This window comes from Coregonus lavaretus (genome assembly GCF_964263955.1).
Source record: "Coregonus lavaretus genome assembly, chromosome: 23".
NCBI lineage: Eukaryota > Metazoa > Chordata > Actinopteri > Salmoniformes > Salmonidae > Coregonus > Coregonus lavaretus.
Genome location: NC_140010.1, coordinates 9,353,398 through 9,368,860, shown reverse-complemented (window position 1 = coordinate 9,368,860; position 15,463 = coordinate 9,353,398). Strand labels below are relative to the sequence as shown.

The window sequence follows — 15,463 nt, the reverse complement described above, 5'->3', positions numbered from 1 at the left end:
TATGGATGGAGAGAGAGAGGGAGGTATGGATGGAGAGAGAGAGGGAGGTATGGATGGAGAGAGAGGGGGAGGTATGGATGGAGAGAGGGAGGGAGGTATGGATGGAGAGAGAGAGAGGGAGGTATGGATGGAGAGAGAGAGGGAGGTATGGATGGAGAGAGAGGGAGGTATGGATGGAGAGAGAGGGGGAGGTGGAGAGAGAGAGGGAGGTATGGATGGAGAGAGAGGGGGGTATGGATGGAGAGAGAGAGGGAGGTATGGATGGAGAGAGAGAGGGAGGTATGGATGGAGAGAGAGGGAGGTATGGATGGAGAGAGAGGGAGGTATGGATGGAGAGAGGGAGGTATGGATGGAGAGAGAGAGGGAGGTATGGATGGAGAGAGAGAGGGAGGTATGGATGGAGAGAGAGGGAGGTATGGATGGAGAGAGAGAGGGAGGTATGGATGGAGAGAGAGAGGGAGGTATGGATGGAGAGAGAGAGGGAGGTATGGATGGAGAGAGAGAGGTGTGGATGGAGAGAGAGGGAGGTATGGATGGAGAGAGAGGGAGGTATGGATGGAGAGAGAGGGGAGGTATGGATGAGAGAGAGAGGGAGGTATGGAAGGAGAGAGAGGGAGGTATGGATGGAGAGAGAGAGGGGGAGGTATGGATGGAGAGAGAGAGGGAGGTATGGATGGAGAGAGATGGGGAGGTATGGATGGAGAGAGAGAGGTATGGATGGAGAGAGGGAGGGAGGTATGGATGGAGAGAGGGAGGGAGGTATGGATGGAGAGAGAGAGGGAGGTATGGATGGAGAGAGGGAGGGAGGTATGGATGGAGAGAGAGAGAGGGAGGTATGGATGGAGAGAGGGAGGGAGGTATGGATGGAGAGAGAGAGAGGGAGGTATGGATGGAGAGAGGGAGGGAGGTATGGATGGAGAGAGAGAGGGAGGTATGGATGGAGAGAGAGAGGGAGGTATGGATGGAGAGAGAGAGGGAGGTATGGATGGAGAGAGAGAGAGAGAGGGAGGTGTGGGTGGAGAGAGAGGGGGAGGTATGGATGGAGAAGAGAGAGGGAGGTATGGATGGAGAGAGGAGGGAGGTATGGATGGAGAGAGAGGGGGAGGTATGGATGGAGAGAGAGAGGGAGGTATGGATGGAGAGAGATGGGGAGGTATGGATGGAGAGAGAGAGGTATGGATGGAGAGAGGGAGGGAGGTATGGATGGAGAGAGGGAGGGAGGTATGGATGGAGAGAGAGAGGGAGGTATGGATGGAGAGAGGGAGGGAGGTATGGATGGAGAGAGAGAGAGGGAGGTATGGATGGAGAGAGGGAGGGAGGTATGGATGGAGAGAGAGAGAGGGAGGTATGGATGGAGAGAGGGAGGGAGGTATGGATGGAGAGAGAGAGGGAGGTATGGATGGAGAGAGAGAGGGAGGTATGGATGTAGAGAGAGAGGGAGGTATGGATGGAGAGAGAGAGAGAGAGGGAGGTGTGGGTGGAGAGAGAGGGGGAGGTATGGATGGAGAGAGAGAGGGAGGTATGGATGGAGAGAGAGAGGGAGGGAGGTATGGATGGAGAGAGAGGGAGGTATGGATGGAGAGAGAGAGGGAGGTATGGATGGAGAGAGAGAGGGAGGTATGGATGGAGAGAGAGAGGGAGGTATGGATGGAGAGAGAGAGGGAGGTATGGATGGAGAGAGAGAGGGAGGTATGGATGGAGAGAGAGAGAGGGAGGTATGGATGGAGAGAGAGAGGGAGGTATGGATGGAGAGAGAGAGGGAGGTATGGATGGAGAGAGAGAGGGAGGTATGGATGGAGAGAGAGAGGGAGGTATGGATGGATCGAGAGAGGGAGGTATGGATGGAGAGAGAGAGGGAGGTATGGATGGAGAGAGAGAGGGAGGGAGGTATGGATGGAGAGAGAGAGGGAGGGAGGTATGGATGGAGAGAGAGGGAGGGAGGTATGGATGGAGAGAGAGAGAGGCACGGAGAGGAAGAGAGTGGGAGAGAGAGAACCTGGTGTCTGTCATATATTGAAAAGTTTGATAGCTACCCTTTCTCTACTATCACACACACACACACACACACACACACACACACACACACACACACACTCACACACACACACACCACACGCCCTCCGCTGCACACACTCACACACACACACCCTCCGCTGGGTCCGCAGGCCTCTAAAAGTTATAGCCGTTTGTTATGCAATTAGCCTGCTGCTATGGCCATCATAAATATGGTTGACAGAACAGACCCACAGCTGTATATCACTCCTACTGAAACACTGACCCTCAACGGGTGTGTGTGTTTAATAGAGAGAGAAATGGCGTGCTATAAAACTGTCTTTAGAACGTCTGTTCCCTCCAGTCTCTCCTATTTCCATCTCTCTTCCAGAGCTCAGAGCTAATGACTTAACTTTAGCTCAGTCGACTAAGTGCATACGCCCAGGGTTCGATACAATTTCAAATTTAATTTGGTAATCAAATTGAACTAAACGTAAATAAAATGCCTTACCCTGACAGGCTCCACCTTTCTCCTCGCATCCAGGGTTACAGACACACCCACCAATGGGAACCAGCCATTCCCCATCTGCGCCACAATACATCTTAGGCTCCTCCCTTTCCTCTGATTGGTTCACGCACGACCCCCTGACCTCCACTAACGAGGAACTGTCAGCTCCAGTGTTGGTATCTGGGAAGGTTGCTAGGTTACGGACGGTGAGGGGGCAGGTCTTGTAGAAAACGCGTACAGAGATCAGAGCGATGCAGGCGCCAACATCCTGGAACGCCAGGTAGAAGCCCTTCCGGGTTGTGACCTTTACATTACGCACCTCCGTGTTTAGCTTCATGATGCGATCTCCGATGTCCACCTGATCATCATAATAATAACATCATTAATAATTACCAATAGCCATTGCAACACAACAATGTTACCTCACGGTAATTTGAAAAAAAACATCACATCAACACACCGTCAGATCTGAAACTTTGACAGAGAGAGTAAAAACGAACAAAGAGTCCTAACCTGAGTGAAGCTCTCGTCGGCTGCCACTGTGTCGATCTTGAGGAAGTTGCTCTCTCTGATATAGTGCTCTCTGTCATTGTTAGACTCATAGTAGTAGAGGTTGAAGGTCTCCTTGCAGGTGCCGGTGACTCCAGGCAGGCTGTTACAGTCCCGGAGGGTGAACTTGATCTCGACATTGACGCGCTGCGCTCCAGACCGAGGGATCCAGTCGGTTCTAAGCCAGTTGCTCTGGCTGGGTTCCATCACGTTACACACCTGGTACGTTCTGATGGGGACGTTCTTCTCATCCATGATGCTCACCTCCTCCCACTGGCAACACACACACAAACATTCCGATTATTAGACCAACGTCATGTCTAATCATTAATCAGCTTCAGCGACTACAAAACCTTCAATGCTTTTATCTTGGATAGTTGATCAAGGATGCTGTATGGAGCTGTATGGTGAACTCGCCTAAATATGTGTAATTGGCGTCTTATTACCATGCATTAATAATTTGGCTTCCCACTCCCTGCTGGTGAGAGTTTTAGCTGTACCGAGCCAGAGTGTGTGTAGAGGAGGGGAGGTGTTCAATAGGAGCTGCTTTTATTCCCTCCTTTGGAGTCTTTGTCGCAAAACAGAAATCACAGCTGTCAGTTATAAAGCTGTATACTGGCCCCAACTGTGATGTGAAGAGGGGAGTGTGTGTGTGTGTGTGTTTGTGTGTTTGTGTGTGTTGAGGGGTGGGGGTGGGGGTGGGGTAAGGGTAGGGGGGATTCTGGTAATCAAAGGGCTCAGTGCATGGGGACCAGGACCTTGTCAATCAAGTAGTTCAGTAAAATAAAATGAACCCAGGGAGACTGGAGAGGAGTCTGGAGAGAAGTCAAGTTCACCAATAACTTAAACCAACAAAGAGGTTGGAAAGGGTGAGTGTGTGTGTGAGAGAGAGTGAGAGTGAGAGAGAGAGAGAGAGAGAGAGAGAGAGAGAGAGAGAGAGAGAGAGAGAGAGAGAGAGAGAGAGAGAGAGAGAGAGAGAGAGAGATGGATGGAGGGTGCAGTAGAATGTAGTCAATCTTCACATTCTCACTGAAATAGGTTATTCTTCACTCACCCCTCCTTCTGTGGGATTTGCTGCCCATTTCAGCTCCCCGGGAACTGTCCTTGTGTCCAGTAATGTCACTGAAACACACAATTACACAGAGATAAGGAAAGAGATTTCCTATTCCCAGTCTGAATAAATGGAAATTATTCAATGTTCAGCTACTCTTGGGCTCCATAAGAGTCCATACATATTCATACAGAAGCAGAAATTGCAATAAGATAATCATAAGAGCATAAGACAAAATAGCATAAAAAGATTATCTTAAATTTACTGGAACGAATGTAGATTTTGGGCTACACGTTGAACATATACTGTAGCTAGTAGCTCAAGACACTGGGTTAACGTAACGCATAGACAGTAGGGTAGGCCTAGGTCACAAAACGCTGATGAAAACGGTACTGTCTGACGTTTCATTTGTGTCCCTGTTCAAACTATCGTAGGCTGAAAAAGCTACGGCCTGCATGGAACAACGAAACTGTTAACACTGAACCTGATAAGGAAAAATAGTAGGGAGGCTAAATAATATTTTCGATTGCAGTGACTGAGATGATGATCATTTTAGGCTTGTTATAAAACTGTTGGATAAAAGTAAAATGAAAGAGGAAAAACTGCGCTTTCCAGTCAGCAGGTTGGACAGATTGGGGACATTCCTCCTTGGATATCTATCGGAGCGGATCCAACAGAAAGCAGGTTGGTACTTGCTGAACCAACCGATGTGCAAACTACTCCAAATGTGTAAACGCGTTTAGATGTTATTATTACCAAATAATAAGATCTATCAGTTTCCAGTACTGGTCGAAAAGAAGGGACCGAAACGGACCCTCAACGAAGACACGGCGAGTAGCCTAACCAAATACTGCGGAAAACCGTAACGTTACCCTCCCTAAATGCAAAAAAAGACAAAAAAAACACTACTCCTTACCTTCGTTCGGTGGATATACTCGAGCGGCTGAAACAACTGCAAACATCCATATAAACGCACAAGTCGTTCTGCAGGAACTCGCAGCCATTTGCGCTGTATGGAAGTGTCTCAGTTTAGCTCCGCGCACGGACTGTAGTTGCTTGGTCCCAGTGGGAAAACGGTATTAGTGTGTGGGAATGACAGCCTCCTCCGCGCGAGGCGAACGCTGGTGGCACGGGGCGGTCTCACGCTCCTTTGACTTATGTTGTAGGTCTCTTCTCTTCTGTGCTCTCTTACTGCCACAGCAGGTCCTTTTCTGTATCTGTTTGTAACTTGTCAATTGTATGTAATGTTTGTGTAGACTGTGTTGTAATGTTTTAATATTTTTACTGTTTTACTGATGTTCTTAGCAAGTCATAATAGTGTGACAACATCATGGCTAGACTGCCTACCTGAGAAAGCAGGCATGACTCCAGCTGGGTCAATTATTCATCATGATGAGCCAATATGCCGTGATCAGTTCGATAAATCGGTACAAGACAACAGTCGAGCTTATAAGGAAAAGTATGAATTATGTGACAAATAATAACCTTATTTGTTTGGGATTGAATTGGACAAATGTTGCATAGAAAAGTGCTTAGAGTTTAAAACAAAAGTAGCAAACCATTCTTAACCAACTACAACAGAGTTTAATATAGATGGAATTGTGTGCTGTTGGCTATTCATATTCGTTATTGAACACGTCAAATAGGAAGACTTAGAACTCTTGTTTCTTGCTGAAAAGGATGGAGGAGAAACAAGAGGGAGATACCGCCCCCTGTCGTTTGCTCATGTCTCTACCTGACGCACTTAATCGGGAGTGAGATCTGGGGTGATGGTGGTGAATCTCAATAGCCTAAGGTTATGACATCTAAATAACAAGAACTGTGATACTATCATCATAAAAAGCCAGAGTGGGGTCTTGAACCAGCAACTTTGCTGTTATGGGACAAGCGCACTACTGTGCCATAAAGATCAAGACCTCACTTCAACCGTACAGGGAGGCCACTGAGGCAAGCACGCACCACAGCCATTATATACACTGTTTAAAAAAAATGCAGGCTCTAAAAGCGTAGAGGAGGTACAAAGAGAGGTGTTTGTGACCTGTCCTCCCACACCTTCTCTCTCTCAATGGAGATGCTGCACAAAGACACTCAGTAGAGGTCTGTTTTAACTTAAGAGAATAGATAATGGCCATTTACTATAGCCTGTTTTAACTGTAGGGCATTTATCTCACCTACCTTTGAAGTAGAGCTGGGACGATAAACCGAAAATGATCGACACCGACCATACCGATCACTTATCGCAGGCATTGTGCTGATATCGTTCGTTACGATAAGTAGCCTATACTAGAGAAATGTGAAGTTTGAAATGAAATAAGTTTGCTAATATGGATGATTGTTAATGGGACAATTGATGGCTACAACCATCAAACTAGTAGTAGTAGTTTCAAGTATAATAAAAAAGAACTGTGGTGCACATTGATGTTCTAAATGTATCATTCTATTTACGCAATTTAGGCAATTTATCGCCATAAGGGTTTCTGTCCATATCGACCAGCTCTACTTTGAAGTCTACTATCTTTAATTCCATACTATCTACGTCTATTATTGCTTTCAATAGGGTCACACAAGTTTTGTGTGGGTTTTGTTTAGAGCTCTACCTAGAGAGTTTGAGATGTCGATAAGAGGTATTTTATCATATTGAAACTTGTTGTTCAGCTGGATAGAGAGTGTGTGATTTTGTGTTTGTTTGATGTGTCCGTGTTGACCTCGATTTTAAATGCTGAGAGGGAGCACTTAACGTGTGTGAGACCTGTATGTGAATTGTATTAGTGTTTTTCCATAAGCTCTCCATCTCAGTGTATGGGGCTGTTCTCAGGTCCGGGCGGGGCCCTTAGTACAGGGTGCCGGGTTTGTGTTTGTCTCCAGGGTCCCGGGCTGAGGATCTTTGTGTCGTTTCGGTTGCTGAGGCGAAACCATCCCATCCCCCATAATGCACTATAATGGACCCAGGAAGATCATCTGGTGCTTTGCATCGCCCGTCACTCACCACCGCTGACCATAATGCCGTTTTCACCACTTTATTTTCCTCCAATCCCATGACAGACTGCGCAATCACAAAGACCCAATTAGCCGAGAGTGGGCGGCGGCTTCGCTCTGGAGCCGGCATCCAATCACACTGAGCTGTGGAGGGCAGGGGCCTATCGAACACCGGCGCCAGTGGGCGGATCCTCGCCACAGGGCGGAGGTGACATGGTGGCATGTTAAAGTCGCAGGCCGTTGTTTAGGCTCGTTTATGTCAGTGTAGTTTTGATTGATGACCGTTGTGATGGTGTTTCCATTCTCCTGAGGGATTCCCAGGTCTGAAGAGTGAACTCCCACTGCGGCCTCGAGCCTTCGGCCCCCACACACGTTTTGTTCCTATAGGGCCCCAGATGGCTCCTATACTGCCCACACCTCTCCATTGTGAGTCTATACACAGGCAATCAGTGTGTGTATGAGTGTGTGTGTGAGCACCATGCACCCACAAGGAATACTCTTCCTTTAATTACTAGAAAGCCTAAACCCACCAAGGCCCAACCTACTAACCCCCATAAGAGCCCCTGAAGCCAAAGTGAAGTCATCTCTCTATCCAAACCCCCTCCTCAAACCACAAACAAACTCCTCATGCCTCCCACAGACACACACAACATTGAGTACTCGTAATAGAAGTAGTGGTAGAAGCAGTAGTGGAGAGAAGTTCACAGAAGTCCCTTTAATGTTGTGACAAATATATAATCTAAGTCTACCTGCCGTGTAGGAGGATAGAGGGATGCTAGTGTATGGAGAGATATTGGACACGTGTTATTGTGTGCATATGCAAGGAGCATATTCTCTCTCTTTCTCTCTCTCTCAACATCTCCCCCTCCCCCTCCCCCTCCCCCTCCCCTCTCTCTCTCTCTCTCTCTCTCTCTCTCTCTCTCTCTCTCTCTCTCATAATCTCTCCCCCCCTCTCTCTCAACATCTCCCCCACCCCTCTCTCTCTCTCTCTCTCTCTCTCTCTCCCCCCCCCCCCCCCCCTCTCTCACCATCTCGCTTCCTCCTGCTTAAGAAAACTCTCCATGGTTGTAGAAGATGTGTGGGTGTTTAAGAACAAAGTATAAGAAGAAAAAGAGGACAGAAGAATTGCTAGTTGAGTTTCTGTATGGGGCTTCCAAAAACGTCCTCCTGGATCACATACACTCCATGAACAAGAGCATGGGTTAACTGACAACACAATTTATGATGTTATATTAGGGCTCATACATAGAAAGAGGGTAGAATATATTTGTGTTTGTGTGTGTATGTTCATGTGTGTGTGTCCAGACCCCACAGTTAAAAACAGAGCATCATTAACATGCCGGAGGCGTAGCGTCGAGACCTATCACTCGCTAGCATCTGTCGCACCACTCTGAGGAAACACAGACACACACACACACACACACACACACACACACACACACACACACACACACACACACACACACACACACACACACACACACACACACACACACACACACACACACACACACTCACACACACACACACACACACACACACACACACACACACACACACATACACACACACACACACTCACACACACACACACACACTCACACACACACACACACACACACACACACACACACACACACACACACACACACACACACACACACACACACACACACACACACACACACACACAGCTGACATGATTCCACTGAGCTACCGGCTGCTCTGAGGAAGGGTGAGAGTTGGCTGAATAAGACTAGCATGGATTCCTCTCCTCTTATCTTTCCCTTCTAAGCACATCACCTTGCAATCTTCTGTCATAATGTATCTGCTGGTATTTGTCTGTTAGGGATGTGTGTGTGTGTGTGTGTGTGTGTGTGTGTGTGTGTGTGTGTGAAAAGGTTTACCATGCCAACAGAGGAAGAAGAGAGCAGCAGGTGTCATCTATAAACCCAGGAGAAGGCAGGAGGAGTGTGTGTGTCACTTTTATTTGTTTGCTCACTTTGATTCTAAAATAACACAGCCAGGAACCTAGTCCCTGTTTTATTCTCCCTCCCTCTCGTTCCCTTCCTCTCTCGCTGTCTTTCTTTTTTCAGTGTGTAGAATGATAACTTTCTCTGTGTTAGTCTATGTGTGGGTATCTGTGAGTCAGTGTGTGTAGTAATGTACAGATGTAGGATCTTAATTTGAGCCAGTTTGCTACCTTAGGAAAATAATCCTTCAGCAACAGGAAATGTTAATTATTTTGTGGATTATAATTAATGGAGATTTTTGTAGGGGTTGATACATTTTTCGTTAGGGCAAATCAAGTCTGACATTTCAAAGTGGAAATTACAAACTTCAGAAGCCTTTTAAAAACTCAAATACACAACAAGATCCTACATCTGTAAGGTGAAGAGATGGATGCAGCACACGTTCTCTCCACCAAGCATCTGTTGTGCTGGCGTCTTGTTGGCGTCCCGCTCCTCAGGAACAGGGGAACACTTCCGCCCTCTCTCCACCTGGTACACTTAAACAGAATGAACAGATCACTGTCCCGAGGGAAATAGAGAGACAGTTAGAGTGAGAGAAATACAGAGCGAGGCAGCGAGGGACTGAGATAGAAAGATAGGCAGTGAGAGAAAAAGAGAGCATGGAGGGTGGTGGTAGATTCCATGGTGGTCTTGGTTGTGTCTGTCTGTCAGCACAGTCTGTGATGGCACACCGTGAGGTCACCTGATGACCCCGCAGGCTCCATCCTGCCTCTCACCCCATGTGTGTGTGTGTGTGTGTGTGACCAAACCACATGAAAACGTTTCCCTTCTCTGGTCTACCCCCCTTTAGCATTGTGACCCATTGGGGTGCTTCTGTATGACCTCAGCTCCACAGAGAGGGAGAAAAAACTACCCTGAATAAAGATCTCTCAACATCTCCCTCTCTCACACATCCTGAGGTCTCCACCACAACTCCACAACATTTCTGTATATAACTAACCACTGATAGTTCCTCTAATGGGTGTGGGTGTGCGCGCGTGTGTGTGCCGTTGCGTGCATGTGTGTGCAAGAGTGTGTAGCTCTGTCGTAGCCAGCCGCGACCGGGAGACCCATGGGGCGGCGCACAATTGGCCCAGCGTCGTCCAGTGTAGGGGAGGGAATGTCCGGCAGGGATGTAGCTCCGTTGGTAGAGCATGGCGTTTGCAACGCCAGGGTTGTGGGTTTGATTCCCACGGGGGGCCAGTATGAAAAAAATGTTTTATTATAATAATGTATGCACTAACTGTAAGTGGCTCTGGATAAGAGCGTCTGCTAAATGACTAAAATGTAAATGTGTGTGTGTCCTTACTTCCTCCAGGAGGGAATGTACTGTGATTCCCATCTGTCTTGGTAGTTTGTGTCAGTCTGTTGATGGATGATATTTATCCAGGAATAGGGCTTAGGGCTAACCACTATTCACCAGCAATTAATTATGTCAGTCAAGAGGATGCTTCACTGTGTGTGTGGGTGTGTGACTTTTCTGAATGTCATTGTAATCTAATATCTAAATCTTTGCTGTTAATTCACTCTTAATGACACAGGACTTATTCAATCGGAGAGGACTCTAAGGAACACAAGCTTCCACTGAAAGTCTAAGGCATCGCCTTTACAGCTTCTGTCGGCCGACAGCCCACGCAGGAGAGAGGGGACCAGAGGGGACAGTGAGTGGGTGGACAACTCAAAGAGACCCATTCCCTCCCTTCCACCCCTTCCACCATTTTGGGAGAGCGAGTGGGAGAGAGGCCCAAGGCGAGACATATGTGGACAGGCTTATGCAAACATTCAGCTCTTTTGTGTTGGACATCATTCGCGGTCCTCTCAACTCAAACACACACACACACATCACACACACACATGGCACTGTATGGGAGCACCACAAAATAAACACAGACTCACTTGCCACTGTTACTGAAAACAAACATGATTACAGAGCACGAGAGCTACAATAAATCAAAGTGCCAGAAGAGGTGGAGACAGAGGAAGGGAGAGCGAGAGAGAGAGAGAGAGAGAGGGAGGGAGGGAGGGAGAGAGAGTGAGCGAGAGAGAAAGAGAGAGGTGGTTAAACGTGTCTTCAGAGAAGGTTCTCTCTGTAGATCTGTCTTGAGAGCGCAGGGAAGGAAACAAAGTGTAGTGTGTTTACATGCATGTGTGTGTGTGATAAGAAGTGTGTTATAAGGGGGATTACTAGAGGACTAGACTATCATAACCGCTTATCATCACCTTTCCCTTTATCAGGTCCTTGTTGTACTGAGGAGACAGGACATTCACACACACACATACCACACACACGGACACACAGACAGACACACACACACACACACACACTACAAAGCAGCTCTACACCAGCCCTCCGATAACAAAGCATTAACTTGGGTACTACATAGCAAGGCTTTGAGAGCAGAGACCAGAGAAGAGGAGACTGAAGAGAAGGAAAAGAACAGTAGCCTCTTCCAACAGAAAGTTGGTTTTTAGTTCCGTCACTCGTCACATGTGACATCCTGTCTCTGGCTGTTGACAGCCCGCTCGGCCATCTTTGTTCTGTCACACCAAACTAATGACAATCACACACAAACAGGAGGGGTGAAGGAGGGAAGTGTCAGATAACCAATCATCACTCTTTCTTTGCCTTCTTTATCTCGCCGTCCTTCAAGGATGAGAGGACAACAGGGCCCTGTGTTTTGCATGGCAGAGAGAGAGAGAGAGAGAGAGAGAGAGAGAGAGAGAGAGAGAGAGAGAGAGAGAGAGAGAGAGAGAGAGAGAGAGAGAGAGAGAGAGAGAGAGGAGAGAGAGATAGAGAGAGAGATGAGGAGAGAGAGAGAGAGAGAGAGAGAGAGAGATAGAGAGAGATAGAGAGAGAGATGAGGAGAGAGAGGGAGAGAGATAGAGAGAGAGATGAGGAGAGAGAGAGAGAGATGAGGAGAGGAGAGAGAGAGAGACAAGGAGACTGACAGAGAGACCAACTCACAGAGAGTTCTTCTAATCCTCTGTGCATTCTGCTTGATCCGTATGATGCATTTTGCTTTCTATAGCTGGTATTATTTTATTAAATGATTGAACCCCAAACCTGGGAGCTTCGGGTTCAAGGCTTGGTCTATTGGCTTGTGCTACACTTGTACCTTCCCTCCATGTTTTCCCTTCCTTCTCTCTGTCTGAACTGAAGGTGATCAAAGCATGGGGCAGACTAACAGATCTCCAGGACTGGGCTCATCACAGTCACTGGTCTACAGATCAGCTGGGAGCCTAGTTCTGCTGAGACCTTGGGGGGGTCGCCAGTGTCAGACGTAGCTGACCGGAGTGTACCAAAGGGCTGAGACCTTGGGGGGTCGTCAGGGTCAGTGGTAGCTGACAGGAGTATACCAAAGGGCTGAGACCTCGGGGGGTCGCCAGGGTCAGAGGTAGCTGACAGGAGTATACCAAAGGGCTGAGACCTCAGTGGGTCGCCAGGATCAGAGATAGCTATGAAATACACAATCAAGTAAGTAAGTAAGTAAGTAAGTAAGTAAGTAAACATACTATATACAGGAACTATTTCAAAAGTCAGTTCCAATACCATGTGCAGGGTTACTGGCGTGATAGAGGTAGATACTGTATATATAGGGGTAAGGGGACTAGGCAACAGGATAAGATAAACAGAGTAGCAGCAGCTTGTATGTGAGTGGGTGTGCGGGTGTTTAGAGTCAGTATAAATGTATGTGCATATTATGTGTGAGTGAGAAAATGATGGAGTGAGTGTTTTTGTGTGTGTTGGAGTGACAGTGTGTGTAGGGCGCTGTGAGTGTGCATAGAGACAGTGCAAAGATTGAAATTAAAGATCAATAAAGACACAAGGTTTGTCTGTGTAGCTATTTTGTTAGCTATTTATCAGTCGTATTGCTTAGGGATAGAAGCTGTTCAAGAACCTGTTGGTGTCAGACTTGATGCACTGGTACCTCTTGCCGTGCGGCAGCAGAGAAAATAGTCTATGGCAACGAATTTTGCAGTTCCAAGACTCCCATTGGTACCAAATCCGTGATCGGAGGTCATCCATCTTATTATCAAGTGACTGTACATTAGCCAGTAGAATGGAGGGAAGAAGTGGCCGCATTTCCCTTTGCCTTAATCTCACCAGGACTCCCCCTCTCTTGCCTCTGTAATGCCGGCGTTTCCTCTTGTCTATCCCAAACTCACACACACACCACTCCCCCAGAAGGTTACCATCACACTATACCAAACTCACACTCACACCACTCCCCCAGAAGGTTACCATCACACTATCCCAAACTCTTACACACACCACTCCCCCAGAAGGTTACCATCACACTATCCCAAACTCACACACACACCACTCCCCCAGAAGGTTACCATCACACTATCCCAAACTCACACACACCACTCCCCCAGAAGGTTACCATCACACTATCCCGAACTCACACACACCACTCCCCCAGAAGGTTACCATCACACTATCCCAAACTCACACACACACCACTCCCCCAGAAGGTTACCATCACACTATCCCAAACTCACATCCACACCACTCCCCCAGAAGGTTACCATCACACTATCCCAAACTCACACCCACACCACTCCCCCACTATGTTGTCCAATTGGAGTCGTACTAAATGCTTTATGTGAAAAACACCTCATGTAGCTGACCTACAATCAATACAACTCCAAACTCATTATGGGGTTGGCTTTTCAATGGCACTTTCACATATTGGAGAGTTTAAAGTGGCTTAATGACTAAAAATCATTAGAAGAATTGCCAAACTTGTCACAGCGCCGAGTGCTATTGAACCAGTGGCGATCGTGCCGTGTAAGATGAGGGAGGACACATTTTTTTAAATGAGCATGGCCTTATTTCTATTACAGCATATTGGATGGCTGTCATTCATATTACATTCACCCGGCTCAATGTAACATCGATATGTGCCCAACACCCATCATGCGGTTGCTACAACCTAGCCTATGAAGGAAAGTTTACAACACAGGTCGAGATAATTTATTTTGTAATCAAGGTGACAGAGAGTAACACATTCAATACCGTCTTGCACACTGTTGCCTGCATCTCACGGCGGTAGCCATGAAGTGCTTTGAAAGGCTGGTCATGGCTCACATCAACACCATCCTCCCGGAAACCCTAGACCCACTCCAATTTGCATACCGCCCCAACTGAGCCACAGATGACACAATCTCAATCGCAATCCACACTGCCCTTTCCCACCTGGACAAAAGGAACACCTATGTGAGAATGCTGTTCATTGACTACAGCTCAGTGTTCAACACCATAGTGCCCACAAAGCTCACCCCTTGACTAAACACCTTCCTCTGCAACTGGATCCTGGACTTCCTGACGGACCGCCCCCAGGTGGTAAGGGTAGGCAACAACACATCTGCCACGCTGATCCTCAACACGGGGGCCCCTTAGGGGTGCATGCTTAGTCCCCTCCTGTACTCCCTGTTCACCGACGACTGCGTGGCCAAGCACGACTCCAACACCATCATTAAGTTTGCTGACGACACAACAGTGGTAGGCCTGATCACCGACAACGATGAGACAGCCTATAGGGAGGAGGTCAGAGACATGGCAGTGTGGTGCCAGGACAACATCCTCTCCATCAACGTGAGAAAGGCAACGGAGCTGATCGTGGACTACAGGGACGGGGTTGTAGTGGAGCGGGTTGAGTGTTTCAAGTTCCTTGCTGGGTGTCCACATCATCAACCAACTATCATGGTCCAAACACACCAAGACGGTCGTGAAGAGGGCAAGACAACACCAGATCCTCAAAAGTTATACAGCTGCACCATCGAGAGCATCCTGACCGGTTGCATCACTGCCTGGTATGGCAACTGCTCGCCATCCGACCGTAAGGCGCTACAGAGGGTAGTGCGTACAGCCCAGTACATCACTGGGGCCAAGCTTCCTGCCCCCCTAGTTTTTACACTGCTGCTACTCACTGTTTATTATCTATGCATAGTCACTTCACCCCTACCTACATGTACAAATTACCTCGACTAACCTGTACCCCCGCACATTGACTCGGTACCGGTACCCCCTGTATATAGCCTCGCTATTGTTATTTTATTGTGAAACGTTATTTTTTTTAACTTTCGTTTATTTAGGAAATATTTTCTTAACTCTATTCGGTGCATGTGACAAATACAATTTGATTTGATTTGATCTAGCTGATCTAGGTTGTAATCTTTAGTCCAACAGTTGCAAACGAGAGTTTCTATTGGGCAAATTCAGGTATGTTTATCTCCGTTTTGTTCCGTTTGCTCTGTTTAAGAAACGTTTTTCAACAGAATCGATGGAATGAATACACCCTTGATCACACGCAAACACAGTTCACTTTCATAGCAGCCACATACAAACAGCATGATCACTTTGCTCGT

The 15,463-nt window shown here is 47.4% G+C and overlaps 1 protein-coding gene across 1 annotated transcript in view; it reads right to left on the bottom strand.

The window, feature by feature from the left end:
• LOC311150433 (ephrin type-A receptor 4-like) overlaps positions 1-5,134 on the bottom strand; it is a gene marked incomplete at its 3' end in the record, with an annotated part of 44,405 nt that extends 39,271 nt beyond the window's left edge. The window contains exons 1-4 of the mRNA XM_084187918.1: positions 5,017-5,134; positions 4,104-4,171; positions 3,014-3,322; positions 2,504-2,858 (exon numbers count right to left, since the gene is read on the bottom strand). Coding sequence (XP_084044044.1) covers positions 2,504-2,858; positions 3,014-3,322; positions 4,104-4,171; positions 5,017-5,104 — 820 coding nt within the window. The 5' untranslated portion in view covers positions 5,105-5,134. The remainder of the gene's footprint in view (positions 1-2,503; positions 2,859-3,013; positions 3,323-4,103; positions 4,172-5,016) is intronic.
• Positions 5,135-15,463: the final 10,329 nt, after the last annotated feature.